At 38.9% G+C, this 20304-nt stretch overlaps 1 protein-coding gene across 1 annotated transcript; it reads left to right on the top strand.

The window, feature by feature from the left end:
• Positions 1-12844: 12844 nt before the first annotated feature.
• LOC100949928 (olfactory receptor 1D2) lies at positions 12845-13795 on the top strand. The gene has a single exon (XM_012810929.2). It carries the CDS (start codon positions 12857-12859, stop codon positions 13793-13795), a length of 939 nt encoding a protein of 312 aa, XP_012666383.1. The 5' UTR covers positions 12845-12856.
• Positions 13796-20304: the final 6509 nt, after the last annotated feature.

A 20304-nucleotide genomic window follows, 5' to 3' on the forward strand; every position in this document is an offset into this window, starting at 1 on the left:
CCAAGCATAGCCAAAGAAATACTGGAAAAGAACAAAAAATAAACTATACAGGGTGACCATAAAGTTTGTGTACAATAACTTTATGGCCACCCTGTATCTACCTTATTAAAAGATATAGTAATTAATATGGATACATGGATAGACAAATGCAACAGACTAAGCCTCCAGAAACAGATTCACATATATACAGTCACCAGATTCCATTTCCAAAGCAATAGAACAAGGAAAGGGTGGTCTTTTCTATAAATAACAATGGATCAGTTGTTATAGCCATACTTTAGGGAGAAAGATATAGGTTGACCTCTTCCTCACTGAATAGAAATATCAATTCTATATTTATAATAGAACTAAATGTAAAAGGTAAAACAATACCTTTTTCAGAGGAAAACATAGAGAATATATGAGGTCTGACAATTAAGTTCACAAACTCATGCTCGAAAAAGTGCTTTGAAGCTTGAACAAGCTGCTGATGTCAGTGCATAGCTTCTCAAGAGGATTACTTTGAAAGTGAACATAGGGACATTAAGCAATGAGATATGTAGCACTTTTTCTAGGATGAGTTCATTAATGTAACTCTCAGACCTTGCATGCACTGACACGAGGACCACGTCCACCCTTCAAAGAAATTTTGAAACTTTTTCTGGAATGGCCATCAGAGCTGTCATCATACATGTAGGCAAAGATTTCTTAATTAAGACCCAAAACCACCAAATAGGAAAAATGATAAATTCTGTCATTAAAATTAAAATTCTTCTGTTTCTCAAAAGCCACTATTAATTGAATAAAAGTCACACACAAGGCTGGAGAGGATATTCTTACTATAATATAAACTTCTGACAAAGGACTCATAGCCAGAAAATATAAGGGACTACAAATTGACATCATAAAGATGGATAACCCAAGAGAAAAAGTAGACAAAAGATTTGAATAGGTAATTTACACAAGAAGATATACGTGTGGGGAAAAAAACAAATGAAAGGTCATCAACTCCATTAGTCATTGGAGAAATGTAAACTAAAACCACAGTGAGGTTCTACTATGTCCAATAAATAGCTAAAGTGAAAAAAACATGGGAGAAAAAAATAAGTTATGTTAAGGTGTTGAACAAGCAAAACTCTAATACACTGCTGGAGGGAGGGAAAATTGATACAAATACAGGACTTTGAGAAAGTACTTAGCACTATCTACAAAAACTACAGATAGTCTGCCCAAGGAATCCATATATTTTACCCCTAGGTATATATGCCCAAGGGATATATGTAGCTATACTATTCATAACATCCCCAAATTGGAAACTACGATTGATGGCAATAGTATAATGGATTTGAAATGCAGTTGAAATGTTCACTGCGTGAACATCACACAGCAGTGAGCATTAACAATAGACAGTCACATGCAGCAATTTGGACAAATTTCACAGTTATAATGTTGAGTGAAAGAAGAAGACACAAAGAGTACAAACTCTATTTCCATTTCAATAAAGTAACAAAAATAGATCAAACTAATTTATGCTATTGGGAGTCAAGGCAGTAATATACCCTTGCAGGAACTGACTAGAGGAGAATTTAAGGTAACTTCTGGAGGGCCAGTCACGTGTTTTTCATCTGCGTACTGGTTACTCATGACTGTTCAGTTTGTCAAAATTCCTGACAAAATGTTCAGACTTTGTTTTGTTTCCTAAAGCAACATGCGCATCATTCTTTTTCATTCTCTAATAATTATATTGTCTAGAGTCCCTATATGTTTTCCACGTGTTGATTCTTGCTTTTGCTTTCTTAGTTCCTGTGTGTCTACATATGTTTGGGTTTGTGCTGGTCCTGGATGTTGTACTTGAAAAATTATTAAGAGAAAAAATTCAATCCAAAATTAGTACTTAAGATTTTTCCAGACCTCTGACGAACCAAAGAAAGATTGCAAGGTACATGAAATCCATTTTATTTCTGGGCTCATTTCTACTCCCTAAGGCACGTTTTGTTGTGCAATAAGGTGGATTGATTACTCCTTGTAAACAAGACTCACTTCCCAAGACTTTCATCTCTAGATGTAAATACTGGAGCAATTATTCATATTCATCTCAAGGGCTGCCATGGGATTGCCTCCCCAAAGTCTCTCCAAAGCTGACAAATAGGCCTGATGGGATTGATGTTCAGCTCCTTCTTTAAGGAGTCTGGGATCCAAACATCAGTTCTCAAATCCCCCCAACTTTATCAGGCCATAAAGAGCCTTAAATTCTGTTTCCTCTTTTGCAGGGACTAAAACCCCAGGCAATATGTCTGCTACTCCCCACCTTTAGCCAATAGGACAAGGCACCAAGACCTCTTCAGAAAACAATTCATTAGAGTATTTTACTTCCCAAGTGAATTTTCATTCCGATATGGAGGGAAGTGGAGGCAGCAGAAGCAGTGAACTCTGAGCAGCACAGAGCTGTAGGTAAGATCTGGACATCTCTGCCTCATGCTCACTTTCTCTTCTCTCAATCTCCTTTCTTCTCATGCAAACATACTCACATACTCCCTCGAATCTTGCAAGCACTGTACAATTTCACATGGTCCAATACACAATCTGCAAGAATGGCCACATAGGTGAGACAAGAAGACTAGGGGAAGTTGTGTGCCCTGCTCAAAACCAGACAGCTAGGGAACAACAAATTTGGTCCCCAAGCCGACTTTTCCTACCCTAAGTGTGGAGCCCTCTGTCATACCGCCCCCCACGATCCCTCCCCTCCCAGCCAAGCAACACAATAGAGGGGTTTGTGTCTCTAAGCCCATCTGACCACACAGGTGTTCAGCTGCCACTCTCTCTTTCAGACTCAGAGCAGTGTTTGCCAAAGTGCAAGATCAGAATCACCGAGTACTCATTAAAAAGACTTGGTTCTTGGAATAGAACCAGAACTGCAAGTAAGGCGGTCGGAAACCCTTCTTGTTGAAGCATCACAGGTGATCCTAATGCACACAGAGTGAGGGATGCTTGCCTTGAGAGGCAGAAAACAGGGCGTCAATTCCTCTGGAGATCCTCTGGCTTTCCTCAATCTTGTCACCTGTCCCCTATACTCGCTACTGTCAGCCGGATGTCTCAGAGAGTCCTAGAATCCAGGGACCAGGCTGTGGAAGAAAGCAGTTTCTGCTGGGATCTGAGGAGGTGGAAGACCTTCCTCCTCATGGCAGAGAGGTGGCTGAATAAGCTAAGGGTTAGAGTCCCTATGGTACTTTTTCAAACTCAGGTCACTGTGAGGATGTTGTGGTGGTCTCAGAGGAAAAAGCCATCATTTTCTTTCTTATTCAATTCTTTGTTTTTCTAAGTGGCAAGCAGCATCCTTTTTCCTAGAATTAAATTTCCAGGTTTTCTCCTTCCTTCCAGTGGTAGGCTAACACAAAGCAAACACACAGCCTGGCACTCCTGGTCATGGGCTCATCTCTGCCTTCAGATCACACTGTGACTTTGAGAAGATCTTGATGCTCAAAGCAGCACTCAAGCACTGTGAAAATAAATGAGCTCATTCATGGTGCTGAACCATAGGAGAACTATGTGAGTAGCAAATAACAGATTTGAGAGCATCTCCTAAGGGTTACTTCAGTTTTCACTCAAATGCCAGAGGACAACCACATCACTACTGTACAACTTGGAACTTTATTTATAAAGAGACCATCACGTATTTCCTCTAAAACCTTGAAGTGACTTTGAAATGACCCCTTAGCCCACAACATCATGCTACCTGCTTGTGTCTCTTCTGTAATGGAGAATATACATCCTCCCCAGTTCCCTTCATATACATATGTATACTTGGGCATATATGTATATGTAGAACTTTATATGTATGTATATATGCATAAAATACATGAGTATACATACTTACATATATAGCACTTAACCCATTGTCTGACCAAATAAAGGGTAGAAGTTTGTTCCAAAAAAGTATGAATTTGGACTCGGCACCTGCAGCTCAAGCGGCTAAGGTGCCAGCTGCCTTCACCAGAGCTGGCAGGTTCAAATCCAGTTCAGGCCTGCCATACAACAGTGACAACTACAACCAAAACATAGCCAGGTGTTGTGGCCGGTGCCTGTAGTCTCAGCTACTTGGGAGGCTGAGGCAAGAGAATTGCTTAAACCCAAGAGTTGGAGGTTACTATGAGCTGTGATGTCATAGTACTCTACCCAGGGCAACAGCTTGAGGCTCTGTCTCAAAAAAAAAAAAAAAAGTATAAATTTGTAAACCTGGGGTTTGAACCCCAACTTCTGTTTCAAAATCTCCTTCCACTATGCCACCTATACTGGATATCTGGGGATTTAACTTGGTAAATTGGGGTAATAAATTCATTCATTTGATAAATGTTAAAACTGCCCCATGCCTATACCCCCAAGCTCCAAATTTCTCTAGTATTCTAAGTTACTCCTAGTTCTCACATTTGAGTATTTATTTTGCTACCACCTCAAATTAATAATGATTGAATTTGCATTACAGGCTTCACACTTCCCTGGCACACTGGCTTGTTATCAAAACAAGCTGCATTTTTAAACATTTTTCATTAATACATAATAATCATATGTATATCTGGGGTACAAGTGATATTTTGATATCTACATGTAAGTATAATAATCAAAGCAGGGGCACCTCAAATATTTATCATTTCTTTATGTCGGAGACATTTCAAGTCTTCTCTTCTAGCTATTTTGAAATATGTAATACAGAGTCACCCTACTGTGCTATCAAATACCTATTCCTTAACATAACTGTGTGTTTGTACCTGTCTGCATTTCCCCCTCCACCATTCCCAAATTCTGATAAGTATCCTTCTTCTCTCTATCTCCATGACAGTGACTTCTAAAACTTCCACGCATGAGTGGAAACATGAAAGATTTCTCTGCCTGTGCTTGGTTTATTTCATTTAACTTAATGACCTCCAGTTCCAACCATATTGCTGCAAATGTTATGATTTCATTCTTTCGTATGGCTCAGTAGTATATATACACCAAGGTTTTTTCCATTCATCTGAAGACAGACACTTAGGTTGATCCATACCTTGGACATTGTAAATAGTGCTGCAATAAACGTGGTAATAAGCTGATTGCCTTTTCTTTGGATAAATTCACAGTAGTGGGATTGCTGGTGTGTATGGAAGCTCTATTTTTAGTTTTTTGAAAAATCTCCATACTATTTTCCATAGTGGTTATACAAATTTACATTCCCACCAGCAGTATATGAATTCCTGTTTCTCCACATCCTCATAGCATTTGTTATTTGATGTTTTTTTGATACTAGCCATTCTAACTGGGTGAGATGATCTCTCAGAGTGGTTTTAATTTGCATTTCCCTGATGATTAGTAATGTTGACCATTTTTTCATATATCTACTCACTGTTTGTATGCCTTCCCTTGGGAAATGTCTGTTCATGTTGTTCGCCCACTTTTTAATGGGGTTATTTTAGTTTATTCCGATTGAGTTTTGAGTTCCTTATATTGTGGACATTAATCCTTTGTCTGATGAGTAGGTTACAAATATTTTCTCCCAATCTGGAGGTCGTCTCTTCACTCTTTTGATTGTTTCCTTTGCTGTGCAGGAGCTTTGTAGTTTAATATAGTCCCATTTGTCTATTTTCATTTTTGTTACCTGAACTTCTGAAGTCATAGCCATAATAAATTTGCCTATACCAGTGTCCTGAAGCATTTCAACTCTGTTTTCCTCTACTAGTTTTATAACTTTGAGTCTTATGTTTAATTTTTTAATCCATTTTAGTTGCCTTTGAATGGAGCGATACAAACCTAGTTTTATTGTTCTGCGTATATGTACATAGATATCCAGTGGTCCCAACACCGTTTATTGAAGCTGGTGTCCTCTTCCCAGTGTAGATTCTTATCACTGCTGTCAAAAATGAGTTGTAAACACGTGGATTCATTTCTAGTTATTTATTCTGTTCCACTGGTCCATGTGTCTGTTTTTACAACAATATTTTGCTTTATCCATTACTATAGCTCCATATTATATTTTGAAGTGAGGTAGTGTGATGCCTCCAGCTTTTAAACAACTGCATTTCTATCTATACTGTCTCTTATTCTTATAGGCTCTTAGGCTCATGACTCTTCCTTTTCATTGTTCTCAATTGTGTGGCATACCTAATATTCTATCCAGTTCAGTTCAACCCTCATATAAGTATATTGATCCCTACACTATGCCTGGGACTGTGGGAGGTCCTGAGGACACAATAATGGAAATGACACTGTCTGCCCCTGTTCTCAAGGCTCTCACAGAGTCACAAAAAAAAAAAAAAAAAAAACAGATAAGTAAGCAAAATGTGGGATGAGTTGATTCTAACAGAAAGACCTAGAAATAGTGCAGAAACTGGAGTGGTTACCTCTGGAGTGGGAGGAGATTGCCACCAAGAGGAGATGCTTACATGGGAGTGATGGTAATCATCATTCCAGGCTGACAATGGCAAAGCAGAATGGAGAATGCACATTTAGAGAAAGTGTCAGCTGATATAAAAGACATTTTGTGACCTAGAAAAAGATAAGCTGCAACACATGGCTGGAGGAGAAAGTGCAAGATCAGTAGAGTTGAGAGTCAATCCATGGCGGATGAGGTATCCTGCTTGACCACTTGGCCATAAACTTGGACTGTTCTAGAGGAAATAGGAAGCTCAGCTACTTTAGGAAAGATTCATGGTAGATCTGTAATTTAGAAAGCCCTCTGCAGCACGGAGGGTACCCGGCCAGAGCTGAGCACGGTACATGTATGTCTTCATCCTCATGACGACACCAATAATTCTCCTATTTTACTAGGTAAGAATAAATTACATTTTCATTTAACAATTATCATTTACACATATATATATGGAATATATACATACTTATCATGGCTTCATTGTGTGCCTTTAATATGTGGATTGTGTGCTTTCTTTAACTTCATCTCTGATGGTGTTTAAATTATTTCTATTTTCTTTTTGACTGCAAACATACATGCATATCTGTTTTTGTCTGATTATAATTTAAGATAAATCCCTAAAACTAGGATTGCTCAAAGAGATATCATTTTTATGATATGACTTTTACGAAATGCAGAGTCAAATTAGCCTCTATAAAATTACACCCCTTTATTTGCTTACAGTGGACTATAACTATACTAGGCATTATAAAATTGCCTAGTCACCCCATTCTTTAACAAGGAGTGAAGTTTTATGATTTTTCATGTGTTTTTTCTTCTATAAATATGATGTTCACATCTGTTGCTGTTTTCCTGGTTGGAGGGGTTAATTTTAGTATTCATTGACAACAGCTTTTTCTATATTAAGTATATCAAACCTTTGTCTACATGTCTTTCTCCTCCTGGGAAGAAATCCTTGCTTCTGTGGGGGAAGAGGGAGCTCTGTGATCTGAGCTGCAGTAGTCTGGAGTAGAATTTCTCCTCACTGAGCTGGGGTCAGAGGAAAAGCAATCTAGTTCTAACACATAGTACCACAGACTCTCATATTCTTACCTACCTTTCATATATTTACTTAATAGGTATTTATTTGCCACTTACCCATAGGGTCAAAAGAATCTTTTGTTTGTGTTTTTATAATTTTCACCACTGTGACTGAAGAGTGGGTCAGTGCAACTCTTCACATTGTCATGCCAGAAGTCAAATGCCAACTCCTTTATATATATGGAGTACAATTAACATAGCCTTCACAGCATTTTCTTAGTTACTGTGTTTAGACATTTATATTCTACCCCTAATAAATTTCACATGTACCCTTGTAAGATGCACCATAGGTGTGATCCCACCAATTACCCTCTTTCCACCTATCCTCCCCCCTCCCCCATTCCTTTCCCCTTCTTCTTGGGCCATAATTGGGTTATAGCTTTCATAAGAAAGCTACAAATCGGTTTCATAGTAGGGCTGAGTACATTGGAAACTTTTTCTTCCATTCTTGAGATACTTTGCTAAGAAGAATATGTTCCAGCTCCATCCATGTAAACATGTAAGAGGTAAAGTCTCCATCTTTCTTTAAGTGTTGCATGAGGGTTTTGCGACGGACAGGCAGCGTCACCACAGGTGTAAGCTTGCCCTTGGAATTATTATTATGAAAGAGACAGACTACTCTCTCTGGTGGAAAGCAGCAAAGTATATTGTTTTTGACCACCCTTTTATAGTCGGCTAGTCACCTACACTCTATTAATTAACAAGTAAAGTATTCATACTACTAATCTTTTCTAAAGTTAGTTCACCTTCAAAGAGATACAAAGTTTGAAAACTTGAGGCAGCTGCAAAAGGGACTACATCTAGAGACTTGAGATTACCAAAAGGGGAGTAAAGCCTTGAAGTTTTACCATGCACTCATTATATTGCAGAAAGCAGGTTTATGGCTTCTGTTGCTTAGCAACTTGGAGGCCTCACAGTTTTCCCATAAGCTCATAATGCCTATCAACCCCTAGGCTATGTCTCTGCAGGAAGGTTTTTAACCCTATTCTCGCAGGCTTAACAGCCACACAGCCAGAGTCACTGAAGGTGGGTTTTTAGGCCCAAACCCCCAGGCCCTATTTAATGCTGACCAGGGAAACTGGGTCTTCGACAGAGCTGCATTCTACAGAAGTCTGTCCACCTGCTTCTGGAGTTTAAAGTGAGCAAACAGTTTGTGGGGTTTTACCCTACATTGAAGGCTGCATAATATTCTGTGGTGTACATATACCACAATTTATTAATCCATTTGTGGATTGATGAGTACTTGGGCTTCTTCCATGACTTGGCAATTATGAATTGGGCTACAATAACTCCATTATATTTTAAAAATTAATGATTTCACAGCATACCCAAAAGCAAGATTTCTTGATAGAGAAGCAATCTCTTTTGATAGATGCAATATCCCTCATGCTATTGATATAATGCATTATTTTTTTAAGGTTTCTCTGTTTTCATAAAGCGAGCCTTTTACATAAGGGGACCATTCATCTGGTTACTTCATCCTTCTTTTAGACTATTGAGTCTGTTCAAATGACTATTTTAATATGTCATTTACAAAAAAGTTTCTGGAGGGTAAATGGAATAGTCACCAGAATGAAATACTAATTATACTGAAGGTACCAAAAAATATACAGATTTTAGGAAAGGAAAACATTGCATTTTATTGGTAATACTAAAGTTATGTTCAACTTCTACAGTTACAAGAGGTGCTCAACATGACTTGTATTCATCTTGTGTTATCAGTATATAAATGTATGATTATAATTTTAATAAAGTTCTTCCTTTCATAAAATGTGTATACATTTTTGGCACCCTCTGTATATCCACTATAGTTATAGTATTAATTCCAAGAAATGTAAATAAAATTTTAAAAGAATGAAAAAAAATTATCCCATAATTAGTAGAGACATAATTTTTAGATTGGTTTTCTCTAAACTAGAGAAACCAATGAAGAAAAAATACCACTGAATAAACCTGATAAATTTTTAAATTTTAAGAATAATTTTTAAATTTTAAGAATAAAGGAAATTTTAAGAATAAAGGAAATTTTAAGAATAAAGGAAAAAAATATGCAGGCAGAAAAATAAGCTTCTTAACAGTAAGAAATTGGTAATAAATGTCAATATTGACTTGGATAAAGTTGCCCCATCACTTCATTGTGTGAATAAAGATGATTGGATGGAATAAACTGAAAGTGTGACCACAAAAATGCCAACAGAGTTTTGTGATGACTTTGTCTCTCAATTTACTTTTTTTATATTTTTTGTATCATATGAATTATTCACATTGGAAGTTTTTTTTATAATCAGTAGATTGTACTGCAGTAAAAGCTTTTTTTTGAGGCCAGGCACAGTGGCACATTCCTGTAATCTTGGCACTCTGGGAGGCCAAGGTGGGTGGATTGCTTGAGCTCAGGAGTTCAAGACCAACCTGAGCAAAATGACCCCCTCTCTAGTAAAAATAGGAAAACTAGCAGGGTGTTGCGGTGGGCACCTCTTGTCTTGTGAGACAAGAAGATCACTTGGACCCAAGAGTTTGAGGTTGCTGTGAGCTATGATGCCATAGTACTCTACTCAGGGTGATGAAATCTGTATATATGTAGAAAGAAAGAGAGAAGAAAAAGAAGGAGGAGGAGGAAGGGGAAGGGAGGGAGGGAGGAAAGGAGGGGGAGAGAGAGAGAGAGGAAGAAAAGAAAGAAAGGGAGGAAGGAAGGAAGGAAGATAGGAAGGGAGGGCCAGTTTGGTGAAAATATTTCAAATTGTATATAAAACCAGCACACTGTACCCCATTACTGCATTAATGTACATAGCCATGATTTAACAATAATAAAAAGAAAGAAAGAAAGAAAGAAAGAAAGAAAGAAAGAAAGAAAGAAAGAAAGAAAGAAAGAAAGAAAGAAAGAAAAGAAGGCTATTTTTTGGAAAACACATTCTATGGAATTTCTTTTAAAATTGATATCTTAAGTTATTGAAGAGATTTCAACAAATTCCAATGTTAGAATTGATAATAAGAGTATACAAAATGACTCCAATGTGAGTCAGACCATTCCAAAAGATAACAGGGATAACACACAAAAACCTATCAAGTAAGTTTCAGCAGCTTATTCTAGGAATGCAAGTATGGTTCAATACCAGACAAGCTATTAACTATTAGCTTGCCTAATGTAGACAATTGGGAAAACATTTAATTAAAAATTAAACAACCCTAGTTAAGCATTAAAATGCTATCAGAAGGCCAGTCATGGTGGCTCATACCTTTATCCTAGCACTCTGAGAGGCTGAGGCAAGAGCCTCAGTTGAGCTCAGGAGTTCAAGACCAGCTTGAGCAAGAGCAAGACCTCCACCCCTACCAAACAGAAAAACTAGCTTGGTGTTGTGGCAGGCGCCTGTAGTCCCAGCTACTTGGGAGGCTGAGGCAAGAAAATCGCTTGAGCCCAAGAGTTTGAGGTTACTGTGAACTATGACACGACAGCACTCTACCCAGGGTGACAGAGTGAGACTGTCACCCTGGGTAAAATAATAAATAAACAAATAAATAAATAAATGAAATGCTATCAGAAGATACAAATAGAAGAAGAATTGCTAAATATATTTACCCTCTCCTGCTAAATATCCTTTAAGGCACTTAGAATAAAAATTTAAACCTTAACAAGGCTTTGCATGAATTGGTCACCTATCACCCACACAATCCCATATCTCACCACTCTCCTCTTTACTCCAACCATTTTTAGTTACTTGACCATATTTAGTTCCTTAAACATAAGACCTTTCCCACCTCAGAGCCACTGCACATTCTTCCTGTGCAGTTCTTCCTGTGATGCTCTTAGATCAGCACTTGACAGGACTGGCTTTTTTTACATCTTCAATTTAAAAAAACATTAAAATGTGAATAGTTGCCTTCTATCCCCACATAGTGAAATTTAATATAATTTGTAAATATATTTCCTCCCTTTTCTTTTCATGAATTTTTAAAAATTTTATCCTAGACACATTAAAGTTTTCAAAGGAAAAAATGGTACTCTTTGTTATTTTAATCTTTAGTATGTTTGACATTAAGTTTGATAAGATAAGAAATATTGTACTAAATATTCTTTTAAATAATTACACAGTTATCCCAATGCCATTTCTTCAATAATTCAAACTTTACCTGCCAATGACTAGTGCTATCATAATAATCTACGAAATCCCACATTTCTGTGTCTGTCGGTGAAGTTTCTCTCCTGCTGTACAGACCTGTTCATTCCAGCATCAGTACTATGCTGTTTTAGAGTCCCTGAGATCTGATGGAGCAAGTGTCACCTTGTTACTCTCTTTTTCAACATTTTCCTAGCTACTTTCAGGCTTATTCTTAGAGGAAATTTAAATTACTTTTGTTTCTTACAACCCCTGTTATAATTTTTCACATCAAATAAGTTTTTTTAGGATAATTTAGGAGAATATGTACCTTTGAAACACTTCACTTTTCTATACAGATCTTGGTATGTCTATCCATTTACTTAATTTTCACTTTATGCCTCACTGAAGAAATTGAATGTGTTGCCTGATTCTTGCTTACATCAGTGAAATGATTTATTTGTTAATAACATGGATGGGATTGTTTTACATTATATTTTCAACTTATTTCTCCTGATTTTTGCTACATATAATAATAATAGGCAATATTTGCTGAGTGCTCACTGTTACCAGCACCTGGTATTAAACACTTTATTGCTTAATTTTTGCCCACCACCCCAAGATCCATTTCTCACATGAAGAAACTGAGTTTTAATGAAGTCTGGTACTCTAACTGAGGCTCCAAAGGTAGCAAATGGCAAAGCTCAGTCATGATTTCAAGTATTCTGAAATTTTTCTTTATTTCAAATAGTCTTTTAATTGATAGTCCTACTTTTTCATAATAGACCATCATATCAATAAATAATAATTTTTCCTACTCCTTTCAAATATTTTTGCTTCCTCTTTTGTTTTTGAATTACACTTTATCCACTTCTTGCAATGCACATGTCTGTATTAAATATCATTTGAAACCCTATATAATATCATAAAATAATCATTAAACACTTCAAGAGTATTATATGATGACAGTATTTAAAATAACACTTAGACATTAGTCTTAAAACACTGACTATGCCAAATTAGAAGTTGCTGAAATGATTAAGTGGCATAAGTCTATCCATGTTCTGTCTTTTACTTTGTTGCCTATATAAAAACATATACACAGTGTGTCCATAAAGTTAGTGTGCGATTTAATAGCCTACTAGTTTTTAATTGCACATCAACTTTATGGACACCTTGTACATTAGGTGTAAAATATTTTTAATTCTAAGAAAACTGTTGACATTACTCATCTTCATGTCTTTTATTCAACTAATGGTGCTTGGTAAAATTTTTTTTTTTTTTTTTTTGGTTGCAGAAATTTGGGCAAATGGATGGAGGCAACCAGAGCAAGGACTCCGAGTTCCTACTCCTGGGGCTCTCAGAGAGACCTGAGCAGCACCGAATCCTATTTTGGATGTTCCTGTCCATGTACCTGGTCACGGTGGTGGGAAACGTGCTCATCATCCTGGCCATCAGCTCTGACTCCCGCCTGCACACTCCCATGTACTTCTTCCTGGCCAACCTCTCCTTCACTGACCTCTTCTTCGTCACCAACACAATCCCCAAGATGCTGGTGAACCTTCAGTCCCAGAACAAGGCCATCTCCTATGCGGGGTGTCTGACGCAGCTCTACTTCCTGGTCTCCTTGGTGGCCCTGGACAACCTCATCCTGGCTGTGATGGCATATGACCGCTATGTGGCCATCTGCCGCCCCCTCCACTACACCACAGCCATGAGCCCTAAGCTCTGTATCTTGCTCCTTATATTGTGTTGGGTCCTGTCTGTCCTCTATGGCCTCATCCACACACTCCTCATGACCAAAGTGACCTTCTGTGAGTCACGGAAAATCCACTACATATTCTGTGAGATGTACGTCCTGCTACGGCTTGCATGTTCCAACACACAGATTAATCACACAATGCTGATTGCCACGGGCTCCATTATCTTTCTTGCTCCCTTTGGATTCATGATCATGTCCTACATCTGGATTGTCAGAGCCATCCTTCAAATACCCTCAGCCTCTAACAAGTACAAAGCCTTCTCCACATGTGCCTCCCATTTGGCAGTGGTCTCCCTCTTCTATGGAACACTTTGCATGGTATACCTGAAGCCCCTCCACACCTACTCCATGAAGGATTCAGTAGCCACAGTGATGTATGCTGTGGTCACCCCCATGATGAACCCTTTCATCTACAGCCTGAGAAACAAGGACATGCATGGGGCTCTGGGAAGACTCCTAAGGAAACCCTTTCAGAGGATGACATGAGGGAAATTAGGGGCATTGAAGCTGAGACTTAGAATATCCTTCACCACATTCAAGGTAATATCCTATGGGATACACAGCAGTGATTAGGATGTTGTTCAAGTTCAGAATGAGTGTATATTTCTGTGGTGATAAAAAGACATGTGTAACCCAGTGCCCCCCAGATATCACCAGCCTTGACAATAAATAAAGTCACACTAACACTAATCTGAGAATTATACAGGATCAAATTCTTCAATGTGCCTGACCACATACTCAGCCTTATCCACATATACCCAGTTATAACCTACTGGTTTCTCTCATCTAGTAAATATCCAATGTATAGAAAGTGAATGGCAACTGATAAGAAGATTAGTCGATGGACTACAGTGGTTTGAAAGAGCTTGCAAGTCTTCATAGGTAAATCTGCAAAGCCTAAATTTGACCTAAACTTTGACACATAGAGTTAATTAATTTGATATACACATCATTGTTCATTAATTCATTCTATTAATAATGACTGAATGTCTATTAGGGGCATCAAACCAGGTTATGAACCTGACTACAAGTTCAGTCTACAGGGAGAAGTGGATAAATCTATACTAAATGTAAATGGACCTAACTCATGGGTTAAAATACTGTGTTCAACATATTGATTTAGAAATAAAATACAGATAGGTATCTTTAAAGAGACACACACTGGAAAGCATAAGAATAGATTTAAAATAAAAGTAGAAACAGACACATATGGAAAATAGTAAATATTTAAGTGAAAAAATTGCTATTTTAACATCAGATAAAAGAGAGTTTGAAACAGAGGTGAAAGGAATGACATCAGCAAAATGGTGGAATGGAAGGTTCTGTCCCTCATTCTTGAACAGAAAGACTATCCAAACATGATAACACCTTCATGAGAGCTCCAAGTGAGAGTTTATAGCACCCAGGGGATGCTATAAACATGGGCGGATGGGTCAGCTTCTGGCAACCACACCCACTACTGGAGGTCAGGGTTCAGCTATTGAATTCTACCCACTGGTTGTTGAGAACTCCTGTCTATTTTCAAGTATTTTTTTTTTCCTCATTCTTAGCTACTCTAAGAGAGTGAGAAACCATGTATTGAAAAATGGTAGGAAAAACTGTTACTTTATCTGCATCACCCTTTACCCAAAACAGTAAGGCACAGCACAAAAAGAGATGCTCTCAACCTTTGAGTTCCTTCATGAAGAAAAACAAAATAAAACATATATTCAGCTTCCCAGCCTCTCAGGATGCTACCCAAGTGGACCAATTCTGTTATGCCTCATCTGGAACACTAAGGGAGTCAAATATCCAGACCCCTGACAATAGCTAAGAATGAGGGAGAAAAAATACTTTAAAATGGATGAGAGTGCTCAAAAACCAGTGGGTAGAGTTCAACAGCTGGCCCCTGGCCCCCAGTAGCGGGCCTGTGCATGGTCGCCAGAAGCTGGCCCATCCACCCATATGCCTCAGGCTTGCCTCCCCACAGATCCTTCCAACTGGCCCACCGAAATGCTCTGGCTGGACTGACTGGTGAAGGACATTTTCTACCAAAGCCAGTCTGTAAGGAAGAGACTGCCTCTTCAAATGTGCAGGCACCAATGTGAGGCTACAAGAAGCACAAAGAATCATGGAAACATACAATATCAAAGGAACAAAATAAATCTCTAGTAACTATTTCTTAAAAAGTAGAAACTACTAACTGCTTGATATACAATTCAAATAATCATCTTTTTTTTCTTTTGAGACAACGTCTTACTGTGTTGCCCTCAGTAGAGTGCTGTGGCGTCACAGCTCACAGCAACCTCAAAGTCAGGTGCAAACAATTCTCTTGTCTCAGCCTCCCAAACAACTGGGACTACAGGTTCCTGCCACAATGCCTGGCTATTTTTTTGTTGCAGTTGTCAATGTTGTCAAGCTGGCCTGGGACGGGCTCAAACCCGCCAGCCTCAGTGTATATGGCTGGCACCGTAACCACTGTAATACGGGCACCAAGCCTCAAATAATCATCTTAAAGAAGCTCAGTGAGCTTCTCAGTGAGCTCAGTGAGCTACATGAAAACACAGATAAACAACAAAACAAAATCAGGAAACCAATTCATGAATAAAATGTGAAGTTCAACAAACAGAACAATAAAAAAGAACCAAACAGTAATTCCAGAGCTGAAAAATACAATGACTAAACTGAAAAAAAAATCAATAGAGAGCTTCAGTAATAGACTTGATCAAGTAGAATGGAGAAGCAAGAATCCAGTGAACTCAATTCTGACATGAAGGCAGTAGATGAGCTAATACAAGGGGGAGGTAGGGAATGAGAAAGCAGGGAGAGGGGAGGAGGGTTGGGGATGGGGGGTCACAGTGTATGGTACACCTCTTGGGGGCAAGACACAATTATAAGAGGGACTTTATCTAACAAATGCAATCAGTGTAACCTAATTCTTTGTACCCTCAATGAATCCCAAGTAATTAAAAATAAATAAAGAAAATTAAGAAAAACAAGAAAAGGACTTTATTAGATATTTTTACACACAGAGATAGATGATAGGTAGGAGAGAGAGAGAGAGTAGTCATATGGAAAGGTACTTAGCTGAATTATTCATCATGGAAATGAAAATTAAAATCTTAAGAGATACCACTACACACACACCAGAATAATTTAAATGAAAAGTATGGAAGGATACCAGATCATGTAGTTAAAATTTGGAGCAACTGAAACCTTATATACTGCTGGAGAAAGAGAAATTTGTTACAAATACTTTGGAAAATTATTTAGCACTATCTACTACACATAGGTCTCTCCTATGATCCAGAAATTCCAACCCAGATATATATCCTCAAGATAAATGTATAGCTGCACTATTAATAACAGGAGAAGGTGCTAACTACCAATGTCCACCAATGGTACATTGTATTCATTAAGTGGTATATTCACACAGTAGAACATGAAGCAGCAATGAATATGAACTATATAAGGCCACACACAACTGTATGCCTGTATCTCACATATACAATGTCAAGTGAAAGCAGACACAAAAGAGAACAACCTATCTGCTTTAATTTAAATAAAGAGCAAAATTAGATAAAATAATTTATGCTATTTGGAATGAGGGTAATTATTACCCTTGCAGGAACAGTGACGAGTATGGAATATAAAACGACTTCTGAAGAGCCAATAATGTGTTTTCATCTGAGTGAACATTCTATGTGACTGTTTTCATCTGAGTGAACATTCTACGTGACTGTTCTACTTGTAAAATTCCAAAAAAACTTTCAGATTTTATTTCCCAAAATCCCATATGCATCATTCCTTTCATTCTTTTCTTTCTTTCTTTCTTTCTTTTTTTTTTTTTTTTGGTGTTGTTTGTTTGTTTTTTGAAGCAGGATCTCAGTCTCATTGCCCAGGCTGGAGTGCAGTGGTGTCATCACAGCTCACTGTAACCTCACACTCCTGGGCTCAAGCAATCCTCCTGCCTCAGCCTCCCAAGTAGCTGTGACTACTGGCATGTGCCATCAGGCCCAGCTAATTTTTTATTTTTTGTAAAGACAGCATCTCACTCTTGCTTAGGCTGACTTGAACTCCAAGTGATCCTCTTGTCTCAGCCTCCCAAAGTGTTAGGATTATAGGCATAAGCCACTGCACTCAGCTCTTTTTCATTCTTCATCTGATAATGATATTATTGGGAGTTCTTGCTTGCCTTTTTGTGTTGTTCTTGTTTTTGGAATCTTCTTTCCTTGGGTTTCTGCTTATCTTTGGGTTTGTGCCTAAAAAATTATTGAGAAATAATTTGAGGTCTAAGGTGACATCATGTTCTTACAAATACGATTTTTTAAATTGCTTTTGCTTAGTACTTAGGTCACTAGAAATCTGTACTCATCCTAATCAAAGATTAGTACTTCAGATTTCCCAGACCTTGACAACTCAAAGCAGGCTGCATTATGTGTAAAGTCAGCTTTATTTCCCTGGCTTACTCTTACTCCCAAGGTAAATTTTAGAATAGATGCACAATAGTGTGTTGGTTTACTCCTTGAAAACACACTTCCCAAGTGTGTTTGTAAAGACTCACTTCCCAAGACCCTTGTCTCTAGATATAAACACTGGAGCAATTATCCATGTTCATCTTAAGAAGCTGTCTTGGGATTGCCTCCCCCAGGCCTCTCCAAAGTTGATAAATAGGCCTGATGTGGTCCCTGTTCAGGTCCTGCCTTCATCAGTTCTCAGGGCTGCTCAGCCTCAGACTGAAGACCCAGACAACAAATTCCCTGCTCCCCATCTGTAGCCAACAGGACAAAGTGCCAAGAACTATTCAGAAAACAATGTGTTAGAGTCTTCTGCATCCTGACTGAATTTCCATTCCCCTATGGAGGAAAGTGAAGTCGGCAGAAACCATGAACTATGAGAACACTGCGCAGTGGGTAAGATCCGGATGTCTCAGGCTCATGCTCTCTTGCATGCACATGCTCTGTCTTTCTCCCTTTTCTATCTTTCTTATCTTCTCTCTTCTCCATTTTCTCTCCCACACAAACATACATACTTTGGAAAGACTTCATAATCAAACCCCTATTGTTTAAGGTAAGATAACCTTAAACATTTAAACCTTAGCACTCTGCAGTTTTCACGGGCACAGTGTGACGCTCATAACCTGCAAGAAAGCCCATATGGGTGTGAGGAGGAGGCTCAGGGAGGTTGTGTGCCCTCCTCAAGGTCATATAGCTGGAGAGCAACAGACAAGGCACCAAAGCCCAGTGTTTCAATGCCAAGTTTGTAGTGTTTTTCACTTGATCTTAGCCAAGAGGCCAAGAAGGGATGCGTAGTATTTTTCCATTACACACCCTAGGTTCACTCTCCCCTCTGCCATGCCATACCACATATGGTATGCCTTGTGTCTCTAAGGCCTTCTAACCACACAAGTGTTCAGAACCCGCTGCTTCTTACAGACTCAGAGCAGTGTTCCCTGAAGTGCAGCATCAGAATCAGCAGGTGTTTGCTAAAAAGGACTTGGTTCTCAGAACAGAACCAGTACTTCAAGGGAAGGAGCAAAAAAGTCAGCTTTTTATTTTGATCCCAATACACACACAAGTATGTTTGATGATTACTTTTAGGGATAGGAAGCAGAAGTATCAATTTCTCTGGGCATCTTTGGTTTTCCAAAGCCCTGAAACATCTCTCCCACCTTCCTTCCTATGAGGTGGATATCCTTCCCCAAGGGCCCTGCGCTCCAGGGACCAGACTGTGGAAGGCGTAGTCTCTGATGGGGTTCAGGAAAATAGAAGATGTTTCTCTCCATGGCAGAAACAGAGGTGGTGGCTGAGTGTGCTCAGGGTTGGGGTCACTGCAGGGAGTCACCATGGTGCTCTTTTTCATGCTGTGGTCACTTGGAGGTCTTGGAGTGGTTTCAAGGATGAGCCCATCAGTTCCCTTTTCTCATTTTAACTTTGGTTTTCTCAGAGACAAGCAGAGCCTTGGCCATGGGCTTGTCTCTGCCATCAAATCAAATCAGTGTGACTTTGGCAGATCTCATCAGATCAAAGCTGCACTTAAGTACTATACTGCGCTAAATAAATGAGCCCTTACATGCTGTTGAGCCACAGAACAGCTATAAGGATAACAAATAACAGAGGTGAGAAGCTGTGCATATAATCTCTAAAGCCTATGCTAAGGATACTCCCAATGTCATGCAAATGCCAAAGGACCAGCACATCATCACTCTAATTTCAACTCTTATTGTTAAAAGAGACCTAAACCAACACCCACTTCAGCTAAACACTTGAATCTTAAGCTGAAACAATCACTCAGCCCACAACATGGTACAGCCTGTTTGAATCCCTTCCCTGATGGGGAATTTACTTCCCCCCAAGGCCCTTTTGCTGGAGTAGCACTTAAGTCTTCTGGTGAAAGCCTGGCTCAAATTTCTGTCTCTTTATTATGCCCTACCTAGTTCCTGACCTGAGCAATCCATGTCCCTTTATATGGGAAGATCATAATAACATATTTCCTCATCTTCTCTTTCCCATGTAGTTGCAACAAGTGGCCAGATGCAAATAAGTCACCAGCTTGACATCCTGCATCATTCCCTGCAGACTCAGGTGGGCTGCAGCTGCTCCTGTGTGAGTAGGGATGGAGAACCAACTCCAAGGTGGACAACTCCTTGAATGTCCTGCTGGAGTGGGTAGGGGATAGAAGTTTGAGGAAATGGTTAAGAACAGGACTCCCTTTGCCATCCCATGATGGCCCCTCCCATTTATAATCAGGTTAAGGCTGGAGAACTGCTTCAGTTCTTTCTCCTGCCCCTCGGTGAAGCAGACATTATTACTCCCATTTACGTGATCGGAGTAGTTAGGGCATTGCCTTTGGATGCAGCAAAGAGGGTCAGATACTAATCCCGTTAGTTAGGAGTTGAACAACTGTGGAAAACTCATCAAAGGGGGGATTCTGGGAAGATGGCTGACTGGTAGCAACCCTGGTCAGAGGCTCCTGAACAAAGGAAGAAAAACTGGTTGGAATCAGAATCTATGAAG

This window comes from Otolemur garnettii, unplaced genomic scaffold (genome assembly GCF_000181295.1).
Source record: "Otolemur garnettii isolate 467f Iridium unplaced genomic scaffold, OtoGar3 scaffold00145, whole genome shotgun sequence".
Classification (NCBI taxonomy): domain Eukaryota; kingdom Metazoa; phylum Chordata; class Mammalia; order Primates; family Galagidae; genus Otolemur; species Otolemur garnettii.

Bases quoted from the DNA above. Each gene is read 5' to 3' on its own strand.
- LOC100949928 (XM_012810929.2), top strand. From the start codon at position 12,857: ATGGATGGAGGCAACCAGAGCAAGGACTCCGAGTTCCTACTCCTGGGG.